The sequence below is a fragment of the Polyodon spathula genome, chromosome 24 (genome assembly GCF_017654505.1).
Source record: "Polyodon spathula isolate WHYD16114869_AA chromosome 24, ASM1765450v1, whole genome shotgun sequence".
NCBI classification, from domain to species: Eukaryota; Metazoa; Chordata; class Actinopteri; order Acipenseriformes; family Polyodontidae; genus Polyodon; species Polyodon spathula.
In genome coordinates, this window is record NC_054557.1 from 17,194,895 (window position 1) to 17,213,032 (window position 18,138).

An 18,138-nucleotide genomic window follows, 5' to 3' on the forward strand; every position below is an offset into this window, starting at 1 on the left:
ACTGTTGGTGAAATGGTAAAAGCAACAGCACCGTTTTCTTTAAGAAGCAGAGAGCACCGCCCTGTGTGTGCGTGATCGCTTCACACTTCGTGTTGATCGTGTTTGTACAAGTGCCATAGTTTTAGCGCTACGTGTCAATTTGTGAACCGTTTACTGGAAGAAAAGTATTCCACCAAGGGGTGGCTTTCATGCAGTGTGTTTGGCTGCCCCCCTCCCTTTCAGGGGTAAGTAATATATCATCTCATTCCTAGAAATTAAAACCTTGTTCTGACACTGGAAAAAAAGATCATGGAAGAAGTCATTCTTGGCACCCTGCTGTGCTCGTTCTTCCAGTCCTGTGCAAGGGGGTCACACAGGGGGGTTAAGTATGATTCTGTTGTGTTGTGTTTTTTGAAGCATAATTCTGATGGCTGGTAGTGGCACTTTGCTTGTGTGTGATTTCTATCTGCTTTCGGATGCTTTTTTAGGTATTTACCATGCTGTAAGTGTGAGTCAGTGCATTTCTAGGGTCGTATACCACAGTTAACTATATCATCGAGGGAGATTGTCCCAGTGGCTGTCAGTACACTGGCTCACTTGTTCTAATGAGTTTTGAGTGTGCTGCCCTGGGTCTAACCTCAGGTTCATTCTCTCGGATCTTGGTATGGTGCTTATTTTGGCACCTGGCACCAACAGTGTCTCGCAAGAGATGAAATTGGCATCTAGTCGGCCACACGGGCTCCCCTTGTGTGCTGAACCTCATAGAGATTTAAGGAGTCACAGCAGCAACAGAAATAATAGGGAAGAAGAGAGGCGCACCATTGCTTTTACACACACTATGGACATGTGCTCCTTCTATCATTATTACTGGTGTTATTGTGGGTGTGGTGATACATGTAATTTCCAGGAAGCAATGGATTTAAAACAGATTTGAAATGGATGTCAAATTCAAAATGCATGATGGAAGCAAAATTGGAAAATGGGTTTCTATGAATGTTAATGCATGTATACAACAGGATTCATGCAACTTGGTAAATAATGAATACAGATATCTACAGTATTTTGCTAGATGAACGCTTGCAACATAATCCATTTTGATTTAGAAAAAGATCACAGAAAGAATGCATTATATGCGTGCTAAGGCAGGAATCTTATTCGGTGTGTGCGTTGAAGCGCAGGACTGTCTTCTCATGAGAGGACATTGATCTCTTAGAACTGAGAGTAAACAGAACCTCCTGCTAGGTGCCGTGCCCCACACCTCAGTCCTGCCTTGTTTAGACATGTGCTGCATATAACTGAGTGTGCAAGTGAGGGGCTGGGAACCGCAGGACTGGCTGCACGCATTGAGCAAGTAAGGGCAGTGGAGCTAGGCTCATTCATTGATCTCGGGGGAGGGTTCGAAGAGCTTCCCGTCCCATACATACACCAGCAATTCAATAAACACATGCGTATAATACATTTCAAAGATCCAGACTCATGCCACAATGTACATTCATGTTTTTATTTATTTGGACAGTCACAGAACAAAACAAAAAACAAACAAAATAAAAAATAAATACAGATTGTCATCACCTGTCTCCGTTTTCCAACAACAATCAGACACACTTAAAAATGAACATATAAAAACAAGAAAACATTATGGCTTTCCATACATCGTGACATACAGACTCACTAACTAACTTACTCAAAGTGTAACATTTAAGAGCAATATTCACAAACCTGCCCCTTCGCTCACAGTGACTCCTCTGAGTCGCACATGTGCACAGATCAGCCAATCGGATCAGTTGCATGCGTGTAAGGCCCGCCTCCTGCCGCTCGTACAGTTCTAGAAGGACAGCAGGGGATTTGGAGAAAGCCTTGGTCGTTTTTCTTGGTTTGGAAAAATTGGCACTGTGCCTGTACTAGTCAATGCTATTGACTGCTCTGCAACGTACTTACTGGTACGAAGTAATATGACTGCAAATTCACTTGACAGTATGGAGACTCATAGGATTGACTTCTTAATTATGAGTGAACATACATACAAGTTACTATGGTCACTTCAGAATAATGCCCTTCAGCGTGTAATCAATTGAACAGCATTTCCATGCCATTATGTTGAAGTGCTATCCTGGTGCAGTAATTTTAGTCATGGAATGTCAAAGCTCGGCTTCTTAGAGTATAATACTGGCTCCTTAAGAACAGCCACCATAAGTAAGCAACAGCTTAGGAATCCACCCTTAAATCAGACAGAAACAATGCAGTATAACGCAGGAATGGCTAGTCTTCATCATGATTGTATTTATAGTGAGACATACAGCAAGTACCGTTAGACTATGATTTCTCTTTATTGTAGACATTTTTAAAAGACTTTTAAACTCTTTTTGTTTTGTGATACTGAAAAGCTCAAAACAGCATGCTGATCACCCTCTTTGTATTCAAAGATACAGTTCCCCCTTTTCTCTTTTTTCTTGTTTTAACCATTTTACATGTACCTGCTGGCAAAATCATCTTCAGCGTTAAACATTTTTGTAAACTTAAACGCACGTCCCATTTTTATCTGGCTAACCTATCTTGGGGTTAGGATGCACAGTTAACGGTATCACTCTGCCGCGGGCGCGGGAAGGAAACACCTGTAGAAAGGATGACCTAGGTGTCATATCTTGGGGGTCACTTGGGGAAAAATGCGACCGCCTCAAAAAAAGTGAAGTGAAGCTGTAGCAAAGATAATCCCCTACATAGCACACTAAAGACAAGGGTGAACACTAACAGGCAGCTTCCCTTTGCGGTATGGCTGGATATTAATTATTGCCTTCATTTAAAATCCAGATATACTTTGACAGTGTCTGTGTGGGGAGCAGTAGTGGTTTGGAGGCAAACCAGCACAGTTTTGAATAATAGAGAAGGGAATGGGCAAAGGCAAACCGAACAGTATTAAACTAGCAAGGAGGACTTGCTCAGTACAATCATTCCTCCGAGCTCTTGCTAGTTTTATACCATTCAAATGGTTTTGTTCCTCTGAGAAAGTTCGCCTTTGCCCTTGCACTTGTTTCTAAGCAAGGCCCTAAGAATGGAACTATTGTATTAAAACACACAGACAGATGGAAGGGCAGAGTTTGCTGTGACAGTGTATTATATTGGGACAGTAATTTGGCCACTTATTAATGCGCTGTGCCTATGATAGACTCCAGGTGATAAGAACAGCAGTTAGAATTCACTGTGCTAAAGGATAGACTGACACAATGTGTCGTGCAAGGTTGAAACATCTAGATCTTTTTATTGTGTATTTGCACATTTAATATGCAATCCCGAATCATACCGGAACTGTATTAACAGATAACATATTCTTGTTAAAAGCTTTGGCTGGCCTCCCGTAAGCAGAGCAGATCAGTTAAAAGGATGCTGCTCATTTAGTGCTGTTTGTAACAGAATTAAACAGTGCAGGTTTTTAATGCTGTCCAGATCAATACAAATAAACAAGAAGAAGCGCACACAAAACAAGCCTTGCATTTTCATCAGCAATTCAATACACTTGACTGTTGCCCTTTTAATAAATGAAGATGAATGCAATAAAAATACAATATAGGGGGCTACCTAATGCTTACAAAAAGCCAGCCCTCCTGTTCCTTTGTCCTGCCTGTATCAGTCTATCCCCCAGCTCCGCCGGGCTGTGGCTCCCCTGTGGCACCCCTGTGCTGGCCAGGCTCACATGAGGACCTGCTCCCGGGTCTCGGGCAGGCGCAGAGCCAGCAGCCCCCCCGCCACCAGCGCCGTGGAGGCCAGCAGGATGGGCATCACCTTGGTTATTCCCACGAAGGAGGCAAAGATGAAGGAGCCAAGGATGGCTGCAAACTTGCACAGGCCGTTAAGGACTCCAAACGCTGTGGCTCTACAGGCAGAAGAAAACGGGTCTGTGTGCTTATCACAGTCAAACACTTGAGAGTTCCTATATATGATGTGCCCCCTCATACATACTGTATAAAGACCATGCTTAGACTGTCTCTTGAGCACTTGCTATATGTTATTTATTTTATAGGAATATTTGCTCTCTTGCATTTCATTTGCTGTACAAGGAGTTCCTATGGTGAGGCTGTTCTAATGACATCATGTACAGCAATGCACAAGAGCTTTATGAGTTGCTCCTTTTACATTATGAGACAGAGGGTGTCAGGAGGTGTAGCTTGAAAGTTAGTTTATGCCTTACCTTTTACTCGTGGGATACAGCTCCACCGTGATGACCTCAATGCCGTTCCACGCTGCCACGCTGGTGCCACAGAACAGGCACTGCCAGCCGATGATGGCAGACTCGCTGCTCCCAAAGAACAGGAAGAACGTGCACACAGATGAAATCAGCATGGACCCTCCTGCAGGGAAATGCAGTAGATACACGTTTTCAAGTCTTAGCCACGTGAACAAGTTCCTGGACATGAGTTTGTATGCATGTGTTAAAACCAGTTTGCCAGGTGCAGCAACAAAAACAATAGGGGAGTTATTATTTCTTAATGCAAAAGTAGATCAAATGTGTCCCTGCTCATTCGAAAATGTGAAATTACTGGACATCAAGTTACTGCCTAATGTTGTCCAAGATCACTTTTAATCTGGGTCTGTGGTACTGGCCAGAAGTGTGTAGTTTCAGGCTTGTAATTTAAATATATCCAGTCCTCCAGTGGCTTTACCCAACTGGCATAGCTGGTGATTGTGATTCCCCCTGTCTCTCACCGATCATCTTTATCCTCCCTATCTTATCCATGAAGAGAGCGGAGATGATGTTTCCAGGGAGCACGGCCAGGCTGCCCAGGAAGCTGACCAGGTAGATGAGGATGTCATTCTCCTCGTTGAAGTCCAGGTGGCAGCCCTCCTTCTGTTGGAGGAACGTGCTGTTCTCAAACTTGCACTTGATAAACTTATGCTTGTACAAATCTGAAAAATACAAGCAATCATTCAAGACTGCTGCAGAGCGACAGTGCTGTTCAGCATATCAAGGTGGCTTTCAATCAACCGAGACCAGATATAGACCATTGATTTTCCGTGAACATATGACATATACTGTAGGTACATTTAATGATGTTCTTTTAAATGTTTGTTGTATCAAATTCATTTGGACACTGTAAACCATGTTTCCAAAGCAAGTTTCTCTTGTAATATTTCTCTTTCCGGACCATACAAAAAATCATGCCATTGCTCTGATCAACAAATAGGCATCATAAAAGTCTTAATGAAATGTAATTTCTCTGCCCTGCTTGAGAGAATGTGCACCTGTGTTATAGAATACAGTGGACACGATGGTGCAGTTCTTGAAGACGGTATCTGTGGATCTGATGTCTTCAAAGTAGCACTCTTCAAACAAAGAGTCCTCGAAGGTCACAGACTTCAAATCGATCTTATAGAACCTGGAGGGACATCAGCAAAGCAATAACAGGATTAGTACCATGTACAGATGTATATATATATATAATAAATAACTGACGCTTGAAATCTCTGCACCTACTTGTCGTTGAAGTATTTTCCTTCCTTATGGATTTGATTTTCCAGGGTGAAGTTGAAAGTGAAATGTTCAACACGTTCCCGGTAGAAAACCTTCACTTTGGACTCGTATTCCTCGTTCTGTAGATGTTTAATCATGTCTGGGAACCAGACGGCCAGCCCATAGTAACTGAAATGCGAGAGTCACACAGCATCACATGACTGTGCTGGCTTGGGGGAGTGAACTGGGCTCTTTGATAACAGTTAACCCTAGAGTATGTGCATGCAAGTGTGAAGATGAACTGCAACAATCATTCCAGCACTAACGGTGCTGCTGCTTTATTAATACAACTCCAAATGTTCATCTGCTGCATTGGACCCAAACAGTTTAAAAGGGAAAACACTTCCTTACCTGAAGGCCATCGTAAACCAAACCACTGCCATGAACAAGGTATTCATCCTGAATTGGGGTGAAAGCAATGACAGGACGTTCTGACAGACCTGAATAGGGACACCAAAACACAAGCATTATACACCAGCAGCCAACGTGAGCCGCCTGTAGCAGGACAATCCCGCTCCGCTGGGTCTACACCACTTCACTGAACGTTCATTTACATGACAAGGATGCACTATAATTCATGAACTGCAGATAATAATAATCTTTATATAGCGCCTTTCATAGTGGACCACCATCACAAAGCAGTTTACAAGAAGACTAGGGTCTGTGAACTGTGCATCAGCTGCAGAGTCACTTACAAAGTCTCACCCGAAAAATAGAGCACAAGGAGGTTAAGTGATTTGCTCAGGATCACACAGAAAGTCATTGGCTGAGCTGGGATTTGAAAGTGGGACCTCCTGGTTATAATTCTGTTTCTTTAACCTCTGGATCAAAAAGCCTCCTATGTAAATACATTTAACGTATATGCAAGTGCCGATCAAACAAGCCTATCCATGTATGGCACTTGCAGAAGGAAGACACTGCTCTTGTTGTTCATTACACATTTTCATTACAGTACTGTATTCATTTGTTTGCCTACCTGCTTGACCACAGTCATAATCCTGACAAACCATCGCTGGTGCCAAGTCCCTGTGGAACTCTGGATCTCAATAAACTCGTCCTCCTGCTTCAGCGTCTTGATTTGAGAGACCTAAAAAAAACAAAAAAACAAGGAGCATTTGAGAGACCCAGATAAACAAATGCAATGGAAATAGCCATCAGGTGTCCCTGATTCCCCATGTCAAGAGGATTTCTAGTAGGAGCAGACGATGAGGCCAGTAAGGGCGGGCTGGTTATATGGCAGATTTGACATACCGTGAACACCTTCTCAGGCTCTCCCTTTGCCCTCATGTTGGTGTCGTGAACCTGCTTCAGGATCATCCAGGCCTCGTCATGTTTGCCATTCTGTATCAAACCAAACACAACTTTATTAATTTTATTACAGAAACGAGGGCAGTTTAGCTGCAGTTACAAACACACACAAACAGGGTTTGTGAAGGCCCTTTGGGGTACTATTGCGTTAGTTAAATCAAGATATTCTGTTGAGTCTTGAATCAGAACCCTAACTGTGTCAGTCATATTGGACCTATGTTTTGACCTCCCAATAGTGGTTAAACATCACACACAGAAATGATGTGATGACATCACTCCAGCTGCTGAAAGCCTGGGAAGAGATACCAGCACATGGCAGGTTTGAAGTGCTTCAGTGCACTTACCTCCAGCAGGAAGCGAGGACTCTCAGGCATGAAGATGAGTCCAATGAGGGAGGATATGGCGGGCAGGGTGCACACCAGCACAAACACCCTCCAGCTGTGGAACTGGTAGCTGGTGCCCATGCTGGAACCCCAGCCTAGAGGAGAAACACAGTCACTTATAGAGGGGCCAGTCTGGGATGGGGTTCTGTATTACAGGGAGGGGGCTGTAACAACCTGGCTAATACACAGAGCTCCTACCAGCTTGTTTACCTTCATTGCTGGGTTCACATTGTGGTCTAGCTGCATAACGGAGATATGGATGGGTAGTGTCGGAGGCTCAATCTCAAAGGCTGACAGAGCCAGGTTCCATTAGTGAAGCAGGCTGTATAGTTACTACTGTACTACCAGCTCAGTCCTCTACAGTGCCTGCTTATCATGTAGGTCTGTGGCTCTTACCGTAGTGGGGAATGATGCCCCAGGCCATGGACGAGGCGTAAATGCCACCGATCATCCAGAACATGCAGAGCCAGCTCAGGTGCTCGCCTCTCTTTTCCCTGCACAGGAACTCGGAGAAGTAGGAGTACACGATAGGGATGGAGCCTCCGATCCTGGGGAGAGGCACAGGGCAGCGCAAGCAATGAGATACAGAGGCCGTCACTCAGCTCAACTAACCGTCCACCTGTCGAGTTTTACTGGAGTATTTACAATCCTCTCAATATAGCAGCGTGAGCACTGGAGCGAAAACAGTAAAAACAAAATGTTACCCTAACCCTAGAAGTGACCCGCTAAACCCCTGAATGAGACTCAAGGAAATGGGTGCGGGATGCAGTCTGCTCCTGCAGGCTGTGCTGGTGCTTTGATCTCTGGCTGCAGTGGAGCAGCGGCTCACGGGTTTGTGGTAATCTGAGTGGGTGTGAGCTGAGGTGGGCCTGGCAGGCTTTCATCAGGCTAATGAGTATTACACTGCCTCTCAAGAGCCTTCAATAATCAATTCCAGCCTGCCGTCCTGCTCACTACAGCATCAATAGCATTTTCCAGATGTGTTATTGCTGATGAGGGACTGTGCACATTGTTTGAAGCACACGAACAATGGAGGCTGTATTCCATACACCTGGCACCGGGCTCAATGGCACTGTTGGAGCTCTGTGTGTTTGTATCTGTCAAGTGCCAATAATGCTTTCTGGAGTCATCATTTGGGACTGGGCGGGGTTTCACTCAGGATTACAGAAAAAAGTGTGGGGCTAGATAGGTGTATGGAGGATTTTTTCGAATTACACTTGATTCTCTTAAATATATTTCTATTCAGTACTTTCCCATCACAAGCACCTATTTGGACATTGCAATGGACAGGTGCAGAGCATCATCACACTTGAACTGCAATGTAACTAAACTTCCAAGTTAAATTTGCACATTAAATTCACAATTGCCCATGCTTCAACTACACAATACTGTACTTGTGGTTAACAATATCTGTGATTCAGCTTGCTTGCCTGTGCTCTACCAAGCTTTTACTGTGCTACACTTTGCTGTACTTTGCCGCTGGCCTGCAGAAGAGTTTTTCTAATGGTGTTTCTAATGAGTGGACCACAGAAGACATGGACCCCGCACACCTCCGCTCACTCACCCGAAACCGGAGACGAGCCTGAAGAAGAGGAAGAGGCCGTAGCCCTGGACAAAGGAGGAGATGAAGGCGAAGACGGAGTTGATGGCCAGGGCGATGATCAGGCACTTCCTCCTGCCCATCTTGTCAGCCAGTCCGCCCCACATGAATGCTCCCAGCATCATGCCCAGGTACACTATCAATCCTGCCAGGAGGAGAAGGGAGATGGGCGTCAGGGGCCTGCCACCCGCACGCATCACTGACTATGAGCGCTGCCCATGTAAAGCAGGAACCCGTCTCACAGGGCTCTTATGCTGTATGCTGGTCCCTTGCTGTGGAATTATTCCATGCTTCAGCAGTTTTCATGACTTAAAAGGTTTTTAATGTGTATGTGCACTGAGTCATTCCAGCGGGGTAGTGGCTACTGTTGTAAGCACATGTCTTGAGTGTTGTAGATTGATTGATCCTGCAGACTTGCTATGTACTACATTTGCACCATTTGTTTGGTATTGAAATAGGTGTGTCCTAGGGAAGTCTAACAGCAATCTTCAGCAGATATAACATATAAGTAACTACAGACTGACTAATCTGAAAAGCAAATCCTATAGCTGGCATAGCTGTGGGACAGAGATCGTACAGCAGATCAGAAAACACTCCCCTGCATCTACAGTCATACACAGAGCCTACATTACTAATAGGAATCCTACATAGAAGACTCCGGGCAACTTCTGCTAGAAAGAAACATGGAGAGAGAACAACTTCAGTTAAGGACAATCACACACAGGCACACACACAGACACACACACACAGGAATACACACAGGAATACACACAGGCACACACACAGGCACACACACAGGAAAACACAGGCACACACACAGGAATACACACAGGCACACACACAGAACACACACAGACACACACACAGACACACACACAGACACACACACAGGAATACACACAGAAATACACACAGGCACACACACAGGAACACACAGACACAAACACAGGAATACACACAGGCACACACACAGGCACACACAGGAATACACACAGGCACACACACAGGAATACACACAGGCACACAACAGGAATACACACAGGCACAAACACACAGGCACACACAGGAATACACACAGGCACACACACAGGCACATAACAGGCATACACACACAGGCACACACACACAGGCACACAACAGGAATACACACAGGCACACACACACACAGGCACACACACAGGAACACACACACAGGCATACACACACCCTGTATCGAGAGAAAATACATTTCCCATTGTAATCCAGACAAAAAGGACAAACAGATGTTATTTTTAAGTACGGCCTCATTGACTTCTCTGTTACTGGAAGGCGATCAATAGCACACATGTGAGTCAAGTGACATGGGAGAAGGAGCTTTTCTGTGTTCTGCAGTTATGGCGAGTGTCCATCAGGGGGAGGAGTGGCACCGTTTAAAAAAAGAAAAACTCAAGCAAACCCTGCTGTGCTGCAGTCATCATGTTCATCAGAGTCACAGAGCTGTCATGCATGGGGTTTTGAAACGACATTTACCCATGGAAATGAAAGCAGCCTTCACCCACTGACCTTTACTGAAGATGATGGTCGTTCCCCATGAATAATAAACACCAAGGACTGCTCTGAATCATTGCAACACCAATGGGAACTGGCTGTGGATGGGTCCTCAATGGGAACTGGCTGTGGATGGGTCCTCAGTGGGAACTGGCTGTGGATGGGTTCTCAATGGGAACTGGCTGTGGATGGGTCCTCAGTGGGAACTGGCTGTGGATGGGTTCTCAATGGGAACTGGCTGTGGATGGGTTCTCAATGGGAACTGGCTGTGGATGGGTTCTCAATGGGAACTGGCTGTGGATGGGTTCTCAATGGGAACTGGCTGTGGATGGGTTCTCAATGGGAACTGGCTGTGGATGGGTTCTCAATGGGAACTGGCTGTGGATGGGTTCTCAATGGGAACTGGCTGTGGATGGGTTCTCAATGGGAACTGGCTGTGGATGGGTTCTCAATGGGAACTGGCTGTGGATGGGTTCTCAATGGGAACTGGCTGTGGATGGGTTCTCAATGGGAACTGGCTGTGGATGGGTTCTCAATGGGAACTGGCTGTGGATGGGTTCTCAATGGGAACTGGCTGTGGATGGGTTCTCAATGGGAACTGGCTGTGGATGGGTTCTCAATGGGAACTGGCTGTGGATGGGTTCTCAATGGGAACTGGCTGTGGATGGGTTCTCAATGGGAACTGGCTGTGGATGGGTTCTCAATGGGAACTGGCTGTGGATGGGTTCTCAATGGGAACTGGCTGTGGATGGGTTCTCAATGGGAACTGGCTGTGGATGGGTTCTCAATGGGAACTGGCTGTGGATGGGTTCTCAATGGGAACTGGCTGTGGATGGGTTCTCAATGGGAACTGGCTGTGGATGGGTTCTCAATGGGAACTGGCTGTGGATGGGTTCTCAATGGGAACTGGCTGTGGATGGGTTCTCAATGGGAACTGGCTGTGGATGGGTTCTCAATGGGAACTGGCTGTGGATGGGTTCTCAATGGGAACTGGCTGTGGATGGGTTCTCAATGGGAACTGGCTGTGGATGGGTTCTCAATGGGAACTGGCTGTGGATGGGTTCTCAATGGGAACTGGCTGTGGATGGGTTCTCAATGGGAACTGGCTGTGGATGGGTTCTCAATGGGAACTGGCTGTGGATGGGTTCTCAATGGGAACTGGCTGTGGATGGGTTCTCAATGGGAACTGGCTGTGGATGGGTTCTCAATGGGAACTGGCTGTGGATGGGTTCTCAATGGGAACTGGCTGTGGATGGGTTCTCAATGGGAACTGGCTGTGGATGGGTTCTCAATGGGAACTGGCTGTGGATGGGTTCTCAATGGGAACTGGCTGTGGATGGGTTCTCAATGGGAACTGGCTGTGGATGGGTTCTCAATGGGAACTGGCTGTGGATGGGTTCTCAATGGGAACTGGCTGTGGATGTGTTCTCAATGGGAACTGGCTGTGGATGGGTTCTCAATGGGAACTGGCTGTGGATGGGTTCTCAATGGGAACTGGCTGTGGATGGGTTCTCAATGGGAACTGGCTGTGGATGGGTTCTCAATGGGAACTGGCTGTGGATGGGTTCTCAATGGGAACTGGCTGTGGATGGGTTCTCAATGGGAACTGGCTGTGGATGGGTTCTCAATGGGAACTGGCTGTGGATGGGTTCTCAATGGGAACTGGCTGTGGATGGGTTCTCAATGGGAACTGGCTGTGGATGGGTTCTCAATGGGAACTGGCTGTGGATGGGTTCTCAATGGGAACTGGCTGTGGATGGGTTCTCAATGGGAACTGGCTGTGGATGGGTTCTCAATGGGAACTGGCTGTGGATGGGTTCTCAATGGGAACTGGCTGTGGATGGGTTCTCAATGGGAACTGGCTGTGGATGTGTTCTCAATGGGAACTGGCTGTGGATGGGTTCTCAATGGGAACTGGCTGTGGATGGGTCCTCAATGGGAACTGTATAAACCCACACAAAACTACAGCTCTGGACACAAGCAGCAGAGACTCGAGAGCCATTTTTGCTACTTGAAGAGCCAGGTATGCCATAGGTTACCGATCCCCGGATACATATTGAATAAAGTGACATTTCAAAATCTAATATGAAATACTGCACAACTGTTATGGCTTCTGGTACACTTTTACAATATCATTTTATAGCTTCTTGGATTACATGATGTTAAATCAAAGATCAAAATGATCACTGGTCACTTCTCGCAGTGCATTTTGTAGTGCAGTAGTGCAGTGGTGCACATTATTTTGGTTTCACTGAAGTACTGTTTATCCAGAGCAGCAAAGCGTTCATAAAGAAAACCCTTTGAGATCTCATGTGGATGAAAGGTGCTGTACCAGTTCCGTTCTGTTCTGTTGTCTCCCAGCTGGCCCTCCATTTACTATGCGACTGTGCTGGCCTCATATAACTACTCCACTAACTGGCACCTGTATGTGTTACTAGTTTCATGACCTGTTGGGGTTTTCCATCCTGAAAGAATACGTGCTTTCATTTACTCACATTACAATTCACTGAGTCAGATTCATCAGTGTGCTCTCATATCAGACAGGTGAGTGAAGTTGCTGAACTTCAATTACTCTCCTGCACTGTGTATTTCTCAGTCAGATTCATCAGTGTGCTCTCATATCAGACAGGTGAGTGAAGTTGCTGAACTTCAATTACTCTCCTGCACTGTGTATTTCTCAGTCAGATTCATCAGTGTGCTCTCATATCAGACAGGTGAGTGAAGTTGCTGAACTTCAATTACTCTCCTGCACTGTGTATTTCTCAGTCAGATTCATCAGTGTGCTCTCATATCAGACAGGTGAGTGAAGTTGCTGAACTTCAGTTACTCTCCTGCACTGTGTATTTCTCAGTCAGATTCATCAGTGTGCTCTCATATCAGACAGGTGAGTGAAGTTGCTGAACTTCAATTACTCTCCTGCACTGTGTATTTCTCAGTCAGATTCATCAGTGTGCTCTCATATCAGACAGGTGAGTGAAGCTCCTGAATTGGAGCAAGATTCATTTGTCGGCAGCTCATGCCAGTTAAGAGCTGGGAGCCAGAGCACATTATATCGGAGGCATAACACAAGGACCAGCCCCTGTGGAATCTGATTTATAATGAAAGTCCTGCGGAGGGAGCAAGCAGCACATAAAGTGCATGTGTCTGTGTGAGTGTGGGAGTGTTTATACATCACAGTGCACACTGGAGGTTGTTAACGGGTTTAACTGCACTATTATAACCACAGGTAGTAGTACTTGATTTAGCTGAGCTGCAATTTGAGATCACTGAATATCATTGGTACTCAAATCATGCCGTGCCTAACCACACCCTGCTGCACTGTGCTTTGGGTGCTGATATTTAATGAGAAACTAACACTCAGGATCAGGCAGTGTAAAACCAAACCACCCACAGTCAGTCTTAATCCACCCGTCTGGGCAGGAGATAGCTGCAGATGCCATCATTGCCAGGGAGCTTGGCACACAGATAGCAAGAGAGCCGGCATGGGTCTCCAGGAACCTCTGCGGCATATGGAGGTATGTGATGACAAGCCTCCCAACACAGCTGCACCTTCCCAGCACTCCTGTCAGTGTGCTGGCATTACTCAGAGCTCTGATTGAGGAGCCTTGCAACAGCCACAATAGAAGCAACCTCAGGAAGTTGGAGAAGTGGGTCAGAAACAGAGTGGAGTGCAGTTAAACTACAGCCACTGAATTGAATTGCTTTTGCAATATAGTATACGAAAAGTTTAGTTACAGCACAGTAAATGTTGTCGTGTTGTCGGTTATACTAATTTAAAGCAGTATTAATGTTGGCTTGAGTTCATATTGGTTCTTTACCTTCTTGCTTTATGGTTACTTTTACCATAGGAAACCGCAGTAAAACAGGACTCTTTCTTATTTCCATTACCTATTACTGTAAATGTTAGCTTTCCCCAGCTAAAAGGAGAATTGAATTTGATCCTTTATGATTCCAATGAAATCCATCTGCAAACTAAACACAGCCTCTCCTTCACATGAAGCAGCAGCTCAGGCAGCTCTCCCCTGTACAATCTTCAGAGGAGGGACTGGCACTACAGTATGTATGGACTGTCCTGTACAATCTTCAGAGGAGGGACTGGCACTACAGTATGTATGGACTGTCCTGTACAATCTTCAGAGGAGGGACTGGCACTACAGTATGTATGGACTGTCCTGTACAATCTTCAGAGGAGGGACTGGCACTACAGTATGTATGGACTGTCCTGTACAATCTTCAGAGGAGGGACTGGCACTACAGTATGTATGGACTGTCCTGTACAATCTTCAGAGGAGGGACTGGCACTACAGTATGTATGGACTGTCCTGTACAATCTTCAGAGGAGGGACTGGCATTACAGTATGTATGGACTGTCCTGTACAATCTTCAGAGGAGGGACTGGCACTACAGTATGTATGGACTGTCCTATACAATCTTCAGAGGAGGGACTGGCACTACAGTATGTATGGACTGTCCTGTACAATCTTCAGAGGAGGGACTGCCACTACAGTATGTATGGAAAGTTCTGCACAAAATGTGTCAACAAGATCAATGGCAGAGGGCCAGGTTTATGTATCCTAGAAGCAAGGTCAGGACAGTAGCTATCAATTCCACTAGTGCATGCTGACTTAGCTCTCTGTACAGTCAACAAAAAAAAACCACTGCACTGCACTATTAACAGCTCAGACTGTTTTCCTGCCTGAGCTATAAACCTAAGGCAGTGTGGCCAAATGGTTATAGCAGGGGACTGGTAAAACACTGAACACTCTGCAAATCAGATTTGTCATTACAGCTGGGTACCAGAAAGATGTGAAATAAACCGTGAAGAGATATAGTATTGAGGTTTCACATTCAGACCCATCAGCTCCAGAGGAATGGATTTCTTATACACAGTGGTTGTGTTGTAGGGAGCTCTGTGTAACATCTTATATGTGATACCTTACTCCCATGCATGCCATACAGTACAAAATTCACAATCTCTTGGTCACCCTACGTATTTTATCATCATAGTAAAATCCTACAGAGTTGCATTGACTCAGGCTTTGAGACTCTGAATGCTATACAAGCAGTAGCCACTCTAATTTGTTAGCATGCAGTGGGCCAGGCATCCTGGTGAGTCTCCTGCACTTCAGAAGAGAAGGCATCATTAATCTTTGTAAACAGAAATGTATTGAGCAAGCAGTGCGATTCATCAAGTCGTTGACTATACCATTAGTTGGCTGTGCAGATTTTTCATTTAGAATGGGCTTGAGTACTTCTGAAACTGGACTGTGTGAGGAGAGCTCCAGCCTATTCGCACAATGTAGCTCAATGGTAGGAGAGCTCAATGCTTGCAATGCAATGAAAGCATATCTGAGTATTCAGTTGTCACTCATTCAATCCACAACAGCTGTACGTTCTCCAACCTCAGTGTGATATTATCCCTTCACCATTTCCAATGGTACTCACCCAGCATCCCTTTGTTGGCATTGGACATGCACATGTCCTTCTCGGCGCTGGGCATCACAAAGCCGACCACGAAGCACTCCACCCCGTCCGCCATGAGGGCCAGCCCAGCCACGAAGAACAGGGTCCACTGGAAGCGCCCATGGCTGCACTCCTCGATGATGGCCTCGTACTGGTGCGCCAACTGCTCCTGGTCCTGCATCCTCTCTGCCAGCCTGTCGCCCTGCCCTTCATACTGGGCCTGCGCTGCCTTCTTGTTGGCCCGGATATCATCGGGGTGGGGGATGCCCTGGTACTCCCCCTCGTAGATCTCGTCTTCGTCATCGTGCCCCTCTGTGGCGTCGCTTGCCGCGTCCTCGTCCTGGGCTGGGTACTCATTGCTGCCGTAGTAGCCACCCTGGTCCCCTCCTTCCCTGAAGGTTGAGTAGGTGTTGCTGCCTCCTTGGGGGTCCTGGTAGGAATTAGGGTTGTTTCTGTAGCGGTCGTCCATTCTTACAGACAGACAGAAACACGTGATAGAGAGAGTGTGCGAGAGAGCGCCGCTGTACTTACTCCTAGAGCAGGCGTTGACTATACTGGCATAATCCTTGCCCCCTACACGCTTCTTTTTCAGTGTTCTCAGATTCCAACAACCAAAATTGCAGACCCAGGTTATATTTTTTTTCAGGCAAAAAGTCTTCTGGAGATGTTTTAAATGATTCTAGATGTGTTTGAGCTGCTTTTTTCTGTATAAATATAGCTGGAATCTCCTTTGGGATAAGGCTTTAAATGGACAAACAGGATTCCACTACCTCTTGCTGTTGATTTCTGTAGAAGGCAACATTCTAAAAAAGAAAGAAAAAAAAGATGTATTGAAGCCTGGTAAAACATGTAAGGCTTGGTCATACGAGCAATGCTGTATACTGTTTGGAGGGCTCAATGCTTACCATGCAATTAAAGCATATCTGAGTATTCATGAATCAACACAGACATTGTCACTCATTCAAAACACAGCAGCTATACTCTCTAGTTATCCAGTATCACCTCAGTATTGAAACAAGGAAAGAGAAAGACTGGTTCATTGTGTTATTCCTAACCATTGTAATTGCTTGTTTTACAGATCTGTTTTTAATACAGTATATGAATGCTCCGGAAAATGTACACTGCCTCCAGGGCACTGTTCACATAACATCAACCTTCCTTTTCTACAGAAGTCATCAAAAAATACAACACCCAACCTTTTCCTTCTGGGGGTAAGGGTTCAGCACCTGACATTATGTTTACACAGACAAGAAAGAATGCAGGTGCAGAGACAAAGAGCCACTTGCACTGATTAATACCCAAAAAAATTATATAAGAATAATGTTATGTTTGCAAACCCAATCCCCTCATATGCAAAGTACCTGCTGAACACATATATAACACTTCATGTAGCCTTCATAGTCACTGAAGAATCCATTCAATTAGATCAGACCACCTTAACAAGGTAGAGTAGAACAGCTTGTCATCATGGACTGCAAGGAAAGGCAAGCTGTGACACACACTGCCTGCTTGCGGGCGAGCCTGGAAATGCTTGCTGCACAATGTGTGTAAAGAAGCAGGTTCAGCTGTTCTATAGACTGGATTGAGGTGCTCTGGTTTTGGAGCTGCTTTGTAGGGAATGGTGTATGGCCCTGCCTGAAGACAGAGCTACTAGTCCAGGACTAAAATACAAGAAAGAAGGCAGGAATTCAAAGGTATATCTTAAGGTATTCTGCACATCCTAAGCAGTAGCATAGTAGATGAAACATACATGAATACAGTTTTTTTTCAGATAGAAGCAGAAAGCATTAGAGACTTTGTTGAAACATAATTACGAAACCAGACTTGATTTCTTTGTTGGACTTGGAGTGATATATTTTATAATGACTCATTTTTTTATGTAGGATTAAGTATTCACATTTCCAGTCATTTAATGGGATCAGAGGGACCTGAACAAATCCTAGTGCTAATCCGTAACATTACAGCGCACTTTGCATCTTTTTAGCTCTGAGCAAAGCAGAATTAAAGCTGTCACGCTAGTAAAGGATGCCTTTATCTACGTTTCCAAACCAAATCACTCTCTTAATTCACCTAATTAAATTCGTTCCACTAGGCAGTCATTTCTGTCAGCTTTGAGTGCTGAATGCACAAACCAAAGTAAAACTGTGTACAGGGACTGTAGAAAACTGCCAGATCACAGGGAAGGCATGGTAATCCTGACAGCTGCTTTGGGTTCTTGGAGCAAATCATTGTACAGGGTTAGCTGCAATGTGCTAAATGCCCAGCAGATGGTGTTGATGTATATACATATCAAGTGTGCAGATGATGGCTCTTTGCCCTCAATTGCTTAACTAAAACATTTTAGTGTCTGGTTTAGAAGATGTATGATGGGAATT

At 45.3% G+C, this 18,138-nt stretch overlaps 1 protein-coding gene across 2 annotated transcripts in view; it reads right to left on the reverse strand.

The window, feature by feature from the left end:
* Positions 1-1,466: 1,466 nt before the first annotated feature.
* LOC121299357 (synaptic vesicle glycoprotein 2B-like) overlaps positions 1,467-18,138 on the reverse strand; it is a 38,392-nt gene continuing 21,720 nt past the window's right edge. For both annotated transcript variants that reach the window (XM_041227071.1, XM_041227070.1), the window contains exons 2-13: positions 15,746-16,566; positions 8,738-8,918; positions 7,570-7,721; positions 7,135-7,268; positions 6,734-6,823; positions 6,459-6,569; positions 5,834-5,922; positions 5,447-5,611; positions 5,215-5,348; positions 4,678-4,878; positions 4,163-4,322; positions 1,467-3,847 (exon numbers count right to left, since the gene is read on the reverse strand). In XM_041227071.1, the coding sequence (XP_041083005.1) occupies positions 3,664-3,847; positions 4,163-4,322; positions 4,678-4,878; positions 5,215-5,348; positions 5,447-5,611; positions 5,834-5,922; positions 6,459-6,569; positions 6,734-6,823; positions 7,135-7,268; positions 7,570-7,721; positions 8,738-8,918; positions 15,746-16,232 (2,088 nt within the window). In that variant the 5' untranslated portion in view covers positions 16,233-16,566 and the 3' untranslated portion in view covers positions 1,467-3,663. The remainder of the gene's footprint in view (positions 3,848-4,162; positions 4,323-4,677; positions 4,879-5,214; positions 5,349-5,446; positions 5,612-5,833; positions 5,923-6,458; positions 6,570-6,733; positions 6,824-7,134; positions 7,269-7,569; positions 7,722-8,737; positions 8,919-15,745; positions 16,567-18,138) is intronic.